The sequence below is a fragment of the Lichtheimia ornata genome (assembly GCF_029851405.1).
Source record: "Lichtheimia ornata isolate CBS 291.66 chromosome Unknown scaffold00001, whole genome shotgun sequence".
In the NCBI taxonomy this organism is placed as follows: domain Eukaryota; kingdom Fungi; phylum Mucoromycota; class Mucoromycetes; order Mucorales; family Lichtheimiaceae; genus Lichtheimia; species Lichtheimia ornata.
The window spans coordinates 765,954-781,953 of NW_026695321.1; the positions used below are offsets into that span (position 1 = coordinate 765,954).

At 43.4% G+C, this 16,000-nt stretch overlaps 5 protein-coding genes and 1 pseudogene across 6 annotated transcripts; 2 read left to right on the plus strand and 4 right to left on the minus strand.

Moving 5' to 3' along the window:
• Positions 1–47: 47 nt before the first annotated feature.
• O0I10_000287 (uncharacterized protein) lies at positions 48–1,286 on the minus strand (the record flags this gene model as incomplete). The annotated part of the gene is made up of 1 exon (XM_058480399.1): positions 48–1,286. The coding sequence occupies one exon, from the start codon at positions 1,284–1,286 to the stop codon at positions 48–50; it is 1,239 nt and encodes a 412-aa protein (XP_058348922.1).
• Positions 1,287–2,167: 881 nt separating this feature from the next.
• On the minus strand, positions 2,168–2,239 carry O0I10_000288 (annotated as a pseudogene). Its single transcript has one exon. The product of its transcript is annotated as a tRNA-OTHER (tRNA).
• A 1,016-nt stretch (positions 2,240–3,255) lies between these two features.
• Positions 3,256–3,779, plus strand: O0I10_000289 (uncharacterized protein; the record flags this gene model as incomplete). Its single annotated transcript, XM_058480400.1, has 3 exons — positions 3,256–3,512; positions 3,555–3,583; positions 3,652–3,779. 3 exons carry the CDS (start codon positions 3,256–3,258, stop codon positions 3,777–3,779), a joined length of 414 nt encoding a protein of 137 aa, XP_058348923.1.
• Positions 3,780–8,505: 4,726 nt separating this feature from the next.
• On the plus strand, positions 8,506–9,612 carry O0I10_000290 (uncharacterized protein; the record flags this gene model as incomplete). The annotated part of the gene is made up of 6 exons (XM_058480401.1): positions 8,506–8,653; positions 8,715–8,827; positions 8,894–8,952; positions 9,023–9,152; positions 9,224–9,391; positions 9,466–9,612. The coding sequence occupies 6 exons, from the start codon at positions 8,506–8,508 to the stop codon at positions 9,610–9,612; spliced, it is 765 nt and encodes a 254-aa protein (XP_058348924.1).
• Positions 9,613–10,111: 499 nt separating this feature from the next.
• Positions 10,112–10,504, minus strand: O0I10_000291 (uncharacterized protein; the record flags this gene model as incomplete). The annotated part of the gene is made up of 1 exon (XM_058480402.1): positions 10,112–10,504. The coding sequence occupies one exon, from the start codon at positions 10,502–10,504 to the stop codon at positions 10,112–10,114; it is 393 nt and encodes a 130-aa protein (XP_058348925.1).
• Positions 10,505–14,154: 3,650 nt separating this feature from the next.
• O0I10_000292 (uncharacterized protein) lies at positions 14,155–15,978 on the minus strand (the record flags this gene model as incomplete). Its single annotated transcript, XM_058480403.1, has 6 exons — positions 14,155–14,680; positions 14,754–14,947; positions 15,022–15,126; positions 15,190–15,241; positions 15,300–15,603; positions 15,678–15,978. The coding sequence occupies 6 exons, from the start codon at positions 15,976–15,978 to the stop codon at positions 14,155–14,157; spliced, it is 1,482 nt and encodes a 493-aa protein (XP_058348926.1).
• Between the last annotated feature and the right edge of the window lie 22 nt (positions 15,979–16,000).

The window sequence follows — 16,000 nt, forward strand, 5'->3', positions numbered from 1 at the left end:
GTATTCCCTTCAAAAAATTGTTTTACAAATGATACAAGTATTATTCATCATGGTCGCCATGGAGACTTTTGTGAGGAAGAGGAAGGGTTGGCATGGTTACCACGCTTGGAAGAGGAGGATGAGCCATTGGTAGTGGTAGTGGTAGTGGTGTTGGTACGAATAGCTCCTGGCTTGGGTGAAGACGTGGATGGATCCTGGTGAAAATGATGATGATGGTGATAGTGAATCTGTGATGGCACATTTTCTGAATCATCTTCTTCAACACGTCGACGATGATGGAGGGAAGAAGTGGAGGATGATGAGGATGATTGTACACTCACAAGATCACGTTGGGCCTCAACACGACGAAGACTATGTCGACTGCTTGACACCTTGGATGCTGGCATGGTCATGTTGTTGGACAAGGAACGTGCATGGCCCATGGGCTGTGTTACCGATGCTGATGTGGTACAATCATGACGATGATGATGAGGATAACTGGTGCTGTTGTTGCTGCTACTACCCGTAGGTGCCGAAATTTTGCGTTGGCGATGAGAATGTGTGGTCGAGACACGCTGCGTATGTGTGCTGCTGCTTGCACGAGGTTGTGGATTTATCATGATCGGTGGTGGTGGCGATTGTGGTGATGAAGGTGAAGTAGGTGACATACTACGATGCGTACTTGTTGGTGGTGTTGGCACACGAGTAATTGCATCATTGTTGTTGTTGAAGGATACATGTTGCTCTTGTTGTTGCTGTTGCTGTTGCTGCGATTCCACAAGATAGGGTTGATAATGACGCACTTCATGCTGCTGCTGCTGTTGTTGTTCTTCAGGCTCACACACGTTTGCCATTTCTTCTTCAACACCAAGAACACGTCCAACATTGTCAAGCACAACCAAACCAAATAAAAGAGACCAACGAGCTGCAGTTTGCAAACACCCCTTGACAGCAGCAACACGACGATAACGAGGAGGATGGCCAATGCTCTTTTTGGTGGCACCGTCATCAGGCAGAGGTGTGGGTGGCGTTGTTGCCGGCTGAGGAGCATTATGGGCAGTAGCAGTGGATTGTGACGAAGGGATGGATCCAATCATCTTGAACATGCTTACTTGCATTTGAAGCAGCACGATGGTGGTAATCGATGGAATCCGCTTCTTGGGTGTGGATCCTGGTGGCGCAAGAAGCATATGTACATGATTGACATGCTCTGTAGCAGCAAAGGCATCTCGTCGGGCATGATCATATAAGACAACGATGCCTTGATTATTGGGAGAAAAGGCTTGATGCGATGTTCTCTTGATCATTATGGCCAAGGAGAGAGAGGAGAAAAACGCAATGAAAGAAAAGAAAAAGGAGTGGGTTGCTTATAAACCACGAATCGTGTGTGTATACATGTACTTGCACTTTGTCTCACCCCCATTCATCCATTAGCCATAAATCTTCTGTTTACCGATATTCAACCCATTAGAAAGAGAGGTGGAGACCCGTGTGTGTATCACCATCATTTTCTTCGGGGTCTACTTCCGAGATTGCAACACACCTTTTTTACCTTTGCTACTACTGCTTCACTAACCACACCTATTGCCATCATTGATAAAATGCTAATTGCGTTGAGCTTTCGTTTGTTTATTGGTGTCATGCACTTGTTTCGTTAGTCCCATCCCTCGTGTGAAAACGCCATGATGCCTATCATCAGTGCATTTTCCTTTTGCTTCATACATACAGTGTTGCACATGAAGAGCTTATCGGCGATGAATATCTTTTACTACCAAGCCAGCAACATCAGATCACAAAAGTAGCATCACCATGCTGCTGTATCATCCATGGCAATAGTATACGTGTCTCATCTACGCCATGTATACTGTCGGCTGCATATCTATTTGGAGCATGAGACATGTTATGATGTCGAATGGTGCCGACATTACCCGCTCAATTCGCTTTTGTTCCTGTAACACCGATCTTGTAATATGCGCAGAGGCCGCCTTGTCATACCTTTGGCTTCATTTTCCATCATACTCCGTTTCCCTAATCACATGTGTAATGATGATGCACCAAAGACAATACGACTGGCCCAAGTTGAAATGCTCTAATGAAAACCCGTTAAGTGAGCGCAACGACATGCAAAAGTCACGTGACCACAAAGTCAAGTTGAGTAAAAGGTTATAAGTTTTTACTAAGTTCTTCAAGGTCTCGCCGAGATTCGAACTCGGATAATGAGATTCAGAGTCTCATATGCTAACCGTTACATCACGAGACCTGGCACAACTATTTTTGAATAGTCGAGTGACATGATAAATCAGTCACCTTCCCAAAAATTCAATCAAAAAAGTGGCCCAATTGAGATGAGATTTGCACCATATTGCAGCGGATTAAACGTAGATCTCAATGGTAGAAGCAATGTAAATTTATGGGAGGCTAATGTTGTGTAATTTTGAGTTGAAGGATGAATGATCAATTTACTCGTCGGAGGATTGGAGGAGATCGGGGATGGATGATCAAGTCTTTTGAGTATCTTGGGCTTCAGAGAGTTAGATGCAACTACGCTCTAGTAAGTGTTGTGACTAGGAACATTGACCACTTTACACAACCCATAGCTCAAGCATATAAAAGTTATAAAGGGCTACATGAAAATGTAGAGTATCAAGTATCAATTATTGGTTAGAGGAGGGTGCTGAATGACTCAAGTCTTATGATTATGTAGGCTCTAGATAGGTGGAGGAGACTAGGATTCAGTAAAATGTTTGACTAGGGTGCCTGGCTACATTTTTTATTGACAAGAAGGGCTCAAGTAAGTCCCAGATGTTAGCAAAACTAGATCCAGTAAATGCTTTAAAGAGGACCACCTCTTGAAAATCGCCAGCTTTTCCACTCCTCTCTTCTTGCTTTCCTACATTGGCAACCTCCCCATTCGCAACTGCTGCCCCATTCAAGTACAACCAACCATTTGTTATACGATTGCTCTACTTTAACCCATCCTGTCAATGCTACAATGGTCGTGATCCAGAAGACTTTGACTGAATGACAAGTCCATGGCGTGTATGCAATCTATTACAGCACGCGCGTTCCTTTACACTACAAGTCTCTTGCCACAACCAATCGTAACAGCGTTCAATGCATCAGTTGCTATTAGCGAGTTCTTTATTCCATCGTCTCCAACAACTCTTTACTTGCAGCGACTTGGCCTTACAGTCTTTGTTACGTGGACAGCAGGTAGCCATTACACAGGAGCAGCTTTCTTTACGTGTAGCAACGTGCTTTTACATACGAATTCCTATGACGGATATGGGTATGGATACATTGATCGGCTTAGCTCTCTTGGCCCATTTAGATCGTGATGTCTTGTTTGGGATTATACCATACCAACCATCAATTACACCGCAATACAAGCAATCTTCAGCCGGTGGAGGTGGGCGAGCAAGAGTTAGACCCACAGCTGGATGGAAAAGGAAGCATACAGCGATCACAGTGGCTCATTTCAACCAACAATTGGATTTGCAATGGCTATGGATGGAGAGATGCAACCAAGTGCAGTAATGGTGAATGATGGTGATTATTTGGAGCGCCGTCAGCAGGAAGAATGTATGCTATCACGTGGATACGGGTAAGGTGATGATGGATTGGATGGAATTGACAAAAGAGCTTGTATCTTTGACGAACGGTGTTTTACAGCCGTGGATGGTTTTGGAGTACTCAAGTCGTATTATGCAGCGACGGATTTGGGATCATGGACAAAGGATGTTTATGATGGCAGCAACCAAGAATACAATGGCACCATTATCCCTGTGGCCTCTATGTGATTCACCCTTTGTATCTTTGCAATGCTGTTCCTTCATCCTATTTACTTGATAGACACCCACCCATACTACTATATACTATTCTTCAACTTTGTCATTGAATGAAAATTGGATTGAAAATACTATTTGGGATATCATGCTATTAGCTCGTATGGGCAAGATGTGGATCACTTGATGGGTTTCTGGTTTGAAAGAGAGAATGGATATAGAAGGTCAGAAAGCGAGGTTGGATCATTGACATTGTCGTATCGCAATGCTTTTGTTCTTTTGTCATCACAACATCATTTTATGACTTCACTAAAGCTTCCTTTCTCACATGCTGATAGTAGACGAAATTCAGTGGCAATTCTTTGAGGCTGGTGTTGCAAAGAAAACTAATTTGGGAGTGACAATATCTAACATTTGCTTGTTACAAACATGGTATTCATTGTGAGCTTAATGCATCATATCCAAGAAAGAATGAGCTGTTATACAATATGGCACAAGCACATGAATCAAACCATGCTTATCTATGACAGTTCTCAGTAACGATATCCCATGTACTTTTATATAAGAACGAATCATTCCATACGGCCATCATGGGCGGACCTTACTATAGGAAGGCAGGGCAAGGATCAATCATGCATTTCTTCACCAATAGGATCGATCCTTCAAGTTTGGCTCAGTTACACAAACAGCTCTTGTGAATCTTTTGCTCTCTCAGGGTCTGGCTACTTCACAATGAACGAAGACCACTTTTCATATAGCATCACGCTTACAAACATAAAGGTGCCTGTATCTCCAAACTTTACAATCAAACGTGGGCTCTTTAATAGATCAACGTGCTTGTCGGGGTCAAAGGAATCTTGTGTCAAAGTATGAAGTTCATCGTGGGCGATCCCAGATTTCGCAATGTCGCCACCAGCCAAACTGGATCTGGGGGTCGACCTCTTCGACGACGACGACCAAAAAATATTTTTTGGGCTGTTTGCGACATTGAACGCGAAACTTTCACACAAGGTGCTGTTGGCCAAGCCGAGTCCATTGCTCTATTCAAAACCCCACGTGTCATTGCAAAGTTTGGAGATACAGGCACTTTTATGTTTGTAAGCGTGATGCTATATGACGAGTGGTCTTTGTTCATTGTCAAGTAGGTGGACCCTGGCAGAGCAAAAGATGCAGAGGGTCGTGTTGTGTAACACAGCTATGTTTGCATGAATGAAAGGGTCAATGTATAATTACTTTATGGATCATCTAGGAACAGGCATGTACTGCTAGCTAACGGCCACTTTTATCCAATCATCATTGTTGCGAGATCCACTGCATGGGAACGATGCCCTTGCTCTAGACATTCATTTCCATGATTAAAGTAGGTTGATCCGAGCTGATTTGACTGAGCTACGGTCAAAGAGAGTTTACATCATTCTGGACATAGAGCACGCTCGATGTAGCTCAACCGATGTAATCTTGTGTGAGCGTAACTCAACCAAATCAGCTCGGATCAACCTACTTTAATCATGGAAATGAATGTCTAGAGCAGGAGCATCATCACCTACAATAGAATACACAAAAGTTGGGAATGCACAACAGTGGCTATTAGCTGCCAATGTATGACATCAAAGTGAGGGTTGCGTACCTTTCATGCATTGTCCCTGAAGTCCTGACTTTTTAGCTGAGTTACCCAAAGAGGTTCTTCTGCATCTTTGGCTCTCCAGGGTCTAGCTACTTGACAATGAACAAAGACCACTTCTCATATAGCGTCACGCTTACAAATATAAAGGTGCCTGTATCTCCGAACTTTACAATGAAACGTGGGGTTTTTATTAGAGCAATGGGCTCGGCTTGGCCAACAGCACCTTGTGTGAAAGTTCACGTTCATCGTGGCCAATCCCAGATTTCGCAATGTCGCTACCAGCCAAACTGGATCGTGGGGTCGACCTCTTCGACGACGACGACCAAAAAAATATTTTTTGGGCTGTTTGCGACATTGAACGCGAAACTTTCACACAAGGTGCAGTTGGCCAAGCCGAGCACATTGCTCTATTCAAAACTCCACGTTTCATTGTAAAGTTTGGAGATACAGGCATCTTTACGTTTGTAAGCATGATGCTATATGAAGAGTGGTCTTTGTTCATTGTGAAGTAGCTGGACCCTGGCAGAGCAAAAGATGCAGAGGGACGTCTTTGTGTAACTCAGCTGTTTTGCAGGATTGGAAGGGTCGATGTATGATCCTTTATGCATTATCATGTATTGCCAGCTAACAGTCAATTCCTCTCAATCCCAACTTTTATTCATTGTGTGACATTGGAATGATGCTCCTGCACCAGCCGAGCATTTCCCTGGTTCAAGTGTCTTGATCCGAGTTGATTTGACTGAGCTACGCCAAAACAGCAAACGTGAAAATTAATGAATCGCAGACCCTGCGAATGTCTCCGTCTTTCAAACTTTTGGACGCTCCCAATCAAAATCTTCGAATGAAGCGTGAGGTTTTTATTTGAAAATGTTGATCAGCATGCTCGAGAGCACCCTGCTGACCAATTTTCAAGTTGGAGGTGGACAACTTCGGGGCGGTGGGCCGTCCGCTCTTTTGTTCCCATCATCTACCATTTGGGGCGCCCCGTATTTTAAATCTTCACAATGAAGGCTGCAAATTCAAAATGAATGAGGTTGATCAACATGTCCCAGCGAACCTTCTGACAAAGTTTCAAGTTCGAAATGGGGAATCCCAAGGTAATGTATATTGTTTCGATAAATCATGACTCTGGGGCTGACCTCCATTTCCGACTTACATAGTAAACCCCACATTGTACCCTCCCATTCCAATTTTTTAAATGTACATGATGTCTTTTTTAATACAACATGAATCAGAATGTCCAAGAGCACCTTGTGTGAAAGTTTTAGGTTCGAGAGGGGCAATCTCAATATCAAGGATTGCTGTACAATGTTCATGCATTTATACAAGAGGTGTCCGACAGCTCGACCTACTTAAATTTCCACTTCTTCCCTCTTCCTCCCCATTGTCAACTGTTGGTGCATTCAAGTACAACTACCACCTACGAACGATTGTCCTGCTTCAACCCATCATGTCAATCCTACAACTGTCGTGATCCGATTGTCTTTGACTGAATGGGCAAGTCCATGGCGTGTGCACTCCACTACAATACACGAGTCTCTTGACACTACACCTTCTCTTGTACACTCTTCTACCACACCCAATCATAACAGCATTCATTCCAACAGTTGCCACCTGCAAAGCCTTTACTCCATTGTCTCACGCTACTTGCAACAACTTGTCTTACAGCCTTTTCACGTGGACAGCCGATAGCTATCATATAGAAGCAGCTTTATTTACATGTAGCAACTTGCTTCAATACATACGGCTTCTTATGGATATGGATATGGATATGGATATGGATATCTACAACGCTTGGAAAATGAGTCATTGTTCTTACACATTCATTGTCAACTTGGCATTGATGTTACCATCGTGAGCGATTGATGTATCCGATTATACTACTTTAGATGTTCTTCCATGGCAACTGCTATGATCATTCTTTGTGGAAGCTGTCCGCCGCCTACAACCATCATCATCATCCAACTGCATATGTGGACTTGCCATGCATCAAGAGCCATCTCACGTTCGTCTATTTAGCTTTGCAAATGTGCTCCCAAAGGATAACGGTTTCCAAATCGATCCATCTCCCCCATTGTAGCAACTTGTTGTATCTCTCAATTTCATGCCTATTCTATCTCTTGTGAATGATGTCGGATTAAAGGACTACTCAGCGAGTACGGCATTGCTTTGGCCATCTTATAGCGTAAGAGACGTTCCTCCTTGAATTGGACTTGTCGTGTGGGATGGATTATGTTATAGAGAGATGTATGCAGGATTGCAAAAGTAGGTCCACTTGTAAATGCTGTGGTAAAGGGAAAGGATCTGACTCGTTTATTGTGTCTTGAACAAAGGTTGTATTCGATAGTATAACACACCTTCCTTTATTTGGAGGTTAGACCTTACTATTATTCGATGATCGTACAGCTATCAATAAAGGTACAAAGACATTCATGCATACACAAGAAGTGCCATTGCATTCCGATTACTTCACCTGTGCTCCTCTCACATCCAAAGGTAACCTGGTGATCCAATAACGGCTTCCAGGTGTCCAAAGATGACGACTCTCTATTATGTGTCCGAGTGTCCTCCCTCCATGTGATGGCAACTCGTAGATGAGGAGATTGGGAATGATGGTAGTAGACGGCACTTACGAGGATGTCTTACCGGTTGTTTGATCGATGACGTTGCATTATTTTCGTTCCAACAAGGAATACGATATAGGCGCTTGGTTGTGGATCGATACCTTTCAAAGCAAAACTTTATTCATACATATTTCGAATCTTTCAATGAAATCAAGCATGTATTATAATGGGGTTGATGATTGATGATCTTTTATTAGGATACAAGAAGATCTCTGCAAGGGTACAAGAAAAGCCAATTAATCTAGGATTCGAATGTATTCATAATGATGTCTATCGATTGATTTTACAGAGGCAATAAACTTGTATGTTGGCATACTACATTTTGTGTAGCCTATGTGCAATAAGTGGGATCGGTCATTTGCATGAATCAGACTGTGTGAGAAGAACCCCATGCACGCGCGGTCGTGGAGTTGGAATTTCGTCGAAGTTTACACGCGACCACTGTTTCCGTTCAATTGTTTTCCTTGTCTTTTAGCACTCCAACCCAGTAATCATGGCTTCCCATTTGCTTCGTGCTTCTCTTCGTGCTATTGCTCGTCCTGCTACTCGCAAGGTCTTCACCACCGCCACTCCTTCTTTGGCTCCTCGCATGATGGCTGTTGCCCGTCCTATGGGTGCTCGCTTCATGAGCAGCGGCACTGGTAAGCATGGTGAACACACACACTGCAGCCGTTGATCCGTGTTTCTAATCGTGTTCCCTAGTCGACTCTGATCTTGCCCACAAGCTCAACGAGGAATTGCAATATGAAAAGTCGACTGAAGAGTCCTCCCAACCCGAGTTTATCAGTGAGTTCTTGGCTGCCAACCAGTTCGAGGTAAAATACACATGCCGTTGTATACTCCCGATGATGACACATACCTAATGGATGGTTCACGTATAGATTGAAGATAAGCAAGGTCATGATGAAGTCGCTTTGACCCGCAACTTTGGCAACGAAAAGTAAGCTATCAATGCATCCTCCACAAGACATCATCATTGACATGAATGCATATACACTTGTGTGACATAGGATTCGCGTCCTCTTCTCTATTGCTGATATCAACAATGCTGCCCCTGATGACTTTTTGGTTGAGAATGAGGAAGGTGAAGAAGCTATGGCTCCCTCGTTCCCCGTTCGTGCATCCGTTACCATTGAAAAGGTAAAGATGGCTATGGAGATATGGAGTTGGAAACAGGTCAAAGATGCTGAATCGATTTGGGTATTGTATAGGAGGGTAAGGGCGTTGTTACTATCGATACTGTTGCTCAGGATGGTGAAATGGCTATTGAGAGCGTCATGTTTTATGGTGATTCCAAGCTCGCTGGTGAGCAATCCGCTGAAGCTGACTGGCAACGTCGTGGTTTGTACATTGGTCCCCAGTTCTCTGAATTGGATGAGGTATGCAAAATGGATGTGATGGGCATGGTGTGATTATTGGCACAATAACTCACCTGGGGGCTTTTACATTTTAGAACTTGCAAGTGTTGTTTGGCCGCTATCTCGAGGAACGTGGTGTCAATGCTGGCCTCGCCGCCTTCTTGCCTGACTACGTTGAATACAAGGAACAAAAGGAATACGTTAACTGGCTCGAAAAGGTCAAGGGCTTTGTTTCCGCATAAAAAGAATCCCATCATATGCATCATAGATAAAAAGTTGTCATTATCATTCAAACGGCTCTGATGATCATGTTGAGATTGAGGTTGTGATTTGGATTAATAAGGGCTAAAAGCTTAATCGACCATGGTATAAACTGTGTGCTGTTAAAGATATCCTTTGTCCATGGAGGACACGCTACATGATATTAGTGTTCGAATAACCACCTGCTTGCTTGCAAGATGATCGATGTAGCTAAAGTTGACTCATTTCTAAGCAGGGAAAAAGGAAGGCTACTAGTTGGCTTAATGAGATTCATGCAAGCTGTAAGATAAATGAAAATGACAAAAGACAACGTTGAGCTTGTTCCAATCGGCCAACAAGCTTATCCAAATAGCAATTCAAGTACAAAACACGTAAAGAAGCATACATTTGCTGATGTATTTGCATGGGAATGTGTAATATGAGTTACATTGTTTATTGGGTAGAGGTGTGAAATGATGGAGGTATAAGAGAACAGGATGCTTAGTTGGGGGCGAATTCAATACGGACGTGGATTTCACCATGGCTGGTAAGACCCAACTTGGCGGGAAGCTTGACCCATTCGTCAATGACTTGGCCTTCGAAGCAAGGAGCAAAGTCAATCTTGGTGTCGCCAATCTTGTCAGTGCCGACAACATCCTTATCAAGGACATCGAGGTAGAGCTTGTGATCACGGGTACCGGTAAGGTTGAAGGTGAAGGTTTCATTCCAAACAGGGTCGTTGCTGTTCTTGATCTCGCTGGTGCGTTGCTTGTTCTCGCCCAAGGTCAATTCAATGAAAGCATCGTTCTTGCCAATGAGATCTTTGTCCTTGAGGTCCTTGCCTTCAAAGATAGTAACAGTAAGAATGCCAGGGGGGTACTTTTCGAAAACCATTGTTGTGTGTGATGTAGAAAGAATAATGATTCAAGACGCATGGCTCACCCTTTTTATATTCGTTTGGGAAAAACGGGAGAACGCCAACCTTGCATCATCAAATCGGACATTATGCATATGTGTGTGTGTGACAAGGCGCATCCTCGCATGACATCCTAGATTGGTGGGCAAGCCTGTTACACAGCAGACTGCGCCCAAAAGCAGTTTAAACGACCAAATGACATGACGGCCTTGGTACCCAAAATAGTATCTATTGTGTTTGAGACTGAAGGTTCTATTGTGGTCTATGATCATGTGGCAAACGCGAGTATGTTGCTGCTGTGGCTATAGATTTCATGCAAAGCATAGGGTTTTTGTTTGAAGAATTGACATGATAAAAAAGTAAAAGCGGCGCTGTTATACGAGATACGACATGGCCATTTATCCGTGTGTGTGTGTGCTGCATACCATATATCACACTACTATACAATAGACACGACAAAGATTCTCGAGAAGGATGAAATGTACTCTACACAAAAAATGATATATTTGCGGACTACTACTACGCTTATGGTTCCCATCCTGCCGATCCCTTTTACCCGGCGGCAAGCATTAACCGCTTCAAACCCCAGGGTCTCTGGTACAACTATACATGGAGCGCACTGGTGCGTTATTTCTGCTACATACCGTAGTAGCTGTCATATTTTAGGCGGAACTATACACAGCCGAACGGCCTCATATCCAAATTTGGCTGTTTTAAAAGGTAGAAACGTGAGGCGAAATGATCATCATTTTGGTCTTCAATGTGACAGCACCCTATGATCCTTCAACCATTCACCATGTCAATTAGTGCACCATGAGATACCTTCAAGAGACGTTTAATGCAATTGTGTCGTGGTACAAAAGTGAGCCGCACGGCGCCGCACGGCTAGTCGGTAGCAGTGCCAAGCTTTGTGCTGTGCAGCCGCTCTTTATTCCCATTTTGGTAATCCTACGTCATGTGCATCATCCAAGCCAACAGGATGTAGAATATGCATGCTGAGGATTGCTGTGGCTAATCAGCTTTAACATGCTGTGGCTCCCCGATCGGTGATAGACTTTGTTATTCGGTCATGCAGATGCATAGTTTTCATGTGATTTTTAAACGGCAACATTATTATTAGCCTTGCCTATGTACATGCCAGAGTGATGATGATACTATAGCACAGAAGCTCCCTATGCTGAGCATTACGTATGATATCAAATGCACCAATTACAAAGCAAACACAATCGTTACAAGCATACCTATGCCAAGATTGAATGGTGGATGAAGACATGGCAACGTGCTAAGCGTAGATTCAATGATGCAATTTGCCATGATACCTACCCACGTCGACTCGTTTCTATGCGCATAAAACACGTGACATTCGTCACGGTTGTTACTTTGTTACGTTGCTAGGCGACAAAGTCATCACCATGTTCAATTATGGGTTGCCAAGTATTCAGCGGAGACATCATTGTTATGGTTGTTCGATGCAGACTTTTCTGATACTTTTTTGTGCTCGATAGCATGATCATAGAATAGAAGCAAGGCATTTTCCATGTCTCTCATCGCCCTTTGAAGGGATTGAATAAGGTCTAAACTAGAAAAAACATACACTCCTGAAACCCGTAAGAGCTTTCTAAGTAGCATACAAGTCCTTTAAAGAAGGATCCATTGTCTTCAAAGGAAAGCCATCTCGATGTTACTTCCACAACACTGAAAAGCGATTCATGCTGTATGTATCGCTTCAATCTATAATGCACTTCTTATTATGCAAATGCGTTTTAGCTGCTCGATCTTCTTGGTCGCTATACGTTTTAATCAGCGACCTACTAGAAGATGTTCTACGTCATCCTTTTGGTTATCATATATGCTGATGTGTGTTGTTGATACTCGCTTCAAATCGAGATTTACTAAGCTTGAGGCATCCAGTGCTAAATTTAATCTAGGGGTTAAACCAGTGTATGTGACAATTGAGCAGCAAGCAGCTGCTAAGTATAAAAATAGAATGGTCCTGTTGCGAGGTATTTTCACGTTATGATGTGCCTTAAGGTGTCAAGTGCGCTTCTGCCATAAGCTGATATTGGTCTTTGTGACTAAAAAGCGGGAGCATGCAGGATTACCATAATGCAGAGGGCAGCGAAGAAAGAGCACACGTTGCTAACGGGTAATCATTACGTGCACATAGTACATTGGGAAAGGCATAGTTGGCATGGTAAAGATACATGGATTGTCGAGCTGATGATCGAGCTTCAAATTTTATTCAAACATGCAAGCGTGTAATATCAAGTTTTGGTATCAATGACAATATGGGAGCCGATTAGAATGCAGGGTGCTTACGACGCTGCTCATACAAGCAATAATGCGGGATTACGGTGATTGTGGAACGGGATGAACTTTGTATGTGAATCATGATACAAGAGCGTTGACATGTGAATGGCATGGGCGATCCATGCACAAACACAAAGATGTAAAGCACCAACTGTTGGGTGGTGGGAATGTCACACGTTGCAGCTTTTTCGAATCATCCAACAATCACAACGATCAAAATTGGATATTGTTGCTCTCTAATGTACAAAGCTTAATCGGTAAAAAGTGAGCTTGAATGATTCACACACACACACACATCACATTGCATTGCCATTGTTTAATAACTTCTGTGCCATTCCACCCTCTCACTGGCCCACAAGCAGCAAAGGAGCTGTGCAACCATTATAGCGCTGTTGTTGTTTTCGAATAATGATTGATCCGAATCGTGATTGTACGACAGGTGATTGTTGCAAGCACCAAAAGCAAAAATAAACCACAAGCTCGGGGATGAAAATCAGCCGTTTCAAGTGCTACGTCAAGTGCTGCTTTTTTGACAATCCCCGCGAGCGCGCTCTATACAACTTATTTACAACATTTGTCCACCCCGCAATTGCTGGATATTGTTCATCCCGCCCCCACCATTCTCAATCCACGTAGACATTTGCCACATTCATGTTACCAATACCATAGTCACTCATGCTATCAATTAGAATGGGCGTTGTTCATCGTGATTCACGTGTCATCAACCCATGCTGAAGAAAACAATCAATTAAACATCGTGGCTGGCAACGGCCTTTATAAGGTTTAGCGTGTCGGTCCGTGCTCACACACGTGTACAAGAAAAGTCGTGTTCTGGAACCTCATTTTGTTGACAACCCAAAAGAGAGAAAAAAACACAATGTTATTTCAATTGACGAAAGAAAAAAACATACATAGCGATTAGAGACAAAATATCGTTCAAGTGAGGGAGAAGGTTGTGTGCGTGGTATACGTTAAATGAAGGTGTGGCAAGTTTATGGTGTTGCAGAAAAGGGAAAGATACGCAGGTGGAATGTTGTACCAGGTTGATGGTATATGAATTCGTTTGTGTATTGCTTGGTGTGTGTGTGTGTGTATGCGTGATCTGCCCAAGGAGCATAATAAAAGGAATGAGAGGGTGGGGTGGGGGTTGTTGTTGAATATGACAATGATGAAAATGACGGTGATGGTGGTGGGAGTCGAAATAAAAGATTGTTGGGTAGTAGGAGGTATTGCTGTGTTGTTGGCGGGCCAGCCCTGACCTGCTGTGTGTTATTGTATATGTGCTGCTATTGTTGTTGTCGTAATGTATAAGCGATTTTTACCTCCTTCGAGGAGGCTTGAGCTGGTTAATGACGTTTTGCAATTCTGCCATCCACATGTTCATAGCTTCTTTGGAATCCGCTTTGAGATAGAACACTTCAGCCGTAGACCCGCCAGCGGCAGCTAATAGAGCATCAATGTCATCAGCGTACTTGTAGGTGGGATCTGTCGAGTTGATAGTGATCTCAAACGCATAAGGGTGATTGAGCTTCTTTTTAGGCAGTTCCCGAACCACAGCATCACGAAGATCAATCTTGCCCTTGAAATAAAGCGATGATGATGGTGATGATGTTGAGGATGATGACGACGAAGATGAATCATTGTCCCTTGGCCGAGCAAATATCAACATGTCGTTCAATAAAAAGTACATGCGTCGATCATCTCGATGGCCGTAGCTGCCGACACCCACACTTGTCAATTGACCTCGCATGATGAATTGTCGTGGCTCATCCAACAGAATGGGGCAATTGCGTACAAGGGTGATCATTTCCACTAATCGGCTTATGTTTTGACACCTTTGTTGTCTATGATGACAAAGAGTTATTAGTTCAGGTACAAAGGAAAAAAAAGTCGCGTGATGTTTCAGGTTATGCTTACAATGGGCGCATGCTGTGATCCAAGCGATTCATTCGCAACGAACATTGGGCAAGTTTCTGAGCATCGGGGTGATGTGGATCGGTTTGCAGCACCAGGTCTTTGAGGATCTTTGCATATCGGGGGACAGCGTACAAGGGCAGGCTTAGTAATGAGAACAACGAGATTTGACCTGCTCCACCGAATTCACCCATTGGCTAAAAGATGAAGATGATAATGAGTCGTCTGCACACAATGAAAAGTAGTTAAACATGTATGTTCCATTACATACCTCCACGTATTTCTTTGTGGCGGGTGTACGAGCCATTCGTTCCAGGACACTCATTGCAACAACGTAGTTCTCGTAATACGAAATATAGGATGGTGCATCTAGCACCTATTGCTTTGTGTAAGTAGTCATGTAACCCCATCATAAGACATATAAAGAAGAAGCACGTACCAAAGGCTCAATGATATCTGACAAGAGCTGCGTCGGGCCCCAGATTCGAAACCTGCCGTTGCGAAAAAGACAATGAGCCATGATGCTGCATTAAAGAGACACGTGCATACCTGTCTTTGAGACCATTATAGAAACGACGACTGATCTTGAGCAGATCTTCAAGGTTGCCAAAGACAATTTCAACATCGTTGCCACGAATGACACCAGCTGCCTTGTTGGAGGACAAGAAATTCCGAGGCAAGGAAGACGATGAAGTGGAGGTTGTGTTGGAGGATTGTCGAAAGGTCGCCATCATTGGCTTTTTGTAGTATTCAACTGCTGCCTGCAACTTTGCAATGTAACGGCCCTCATTGTCGAAGAGTTCTTTGAGGATACGCTCTCTATTTTGTAACTGAAGGTCGACAGCTGCCAAATCTGGGAGGAAGAAGGGTTTGATTTTAGTTGTCATAGCAATGAATGCATTTATGAATAAATGGATGGATACCCACCAAGTTTGCCAGCATCAAGTTCGGTTGCAAAGAAGGAATACAAATCATCAATGACATCGACATCATCATACGTGGATAAAGCAGTTACAGGTGGACATGCTGCTGAGCCCACTGAGATGCGAAAAGGAGAAAGTGGATCATCCATGCTATAGGTGCTCATTGATGTACTCGCGTCACTAACGGATGCAGCACCAATACGACTACCGCTACTACTGCTTGCAAAAGACAGTTCGGATGAGGTGGTTGTGCGAATGGTGGCTCGTGTTGATGTCGTGCTAGTCGATCTCGTCTTTTTCAGCATAATTGTAACCCGTATATATATG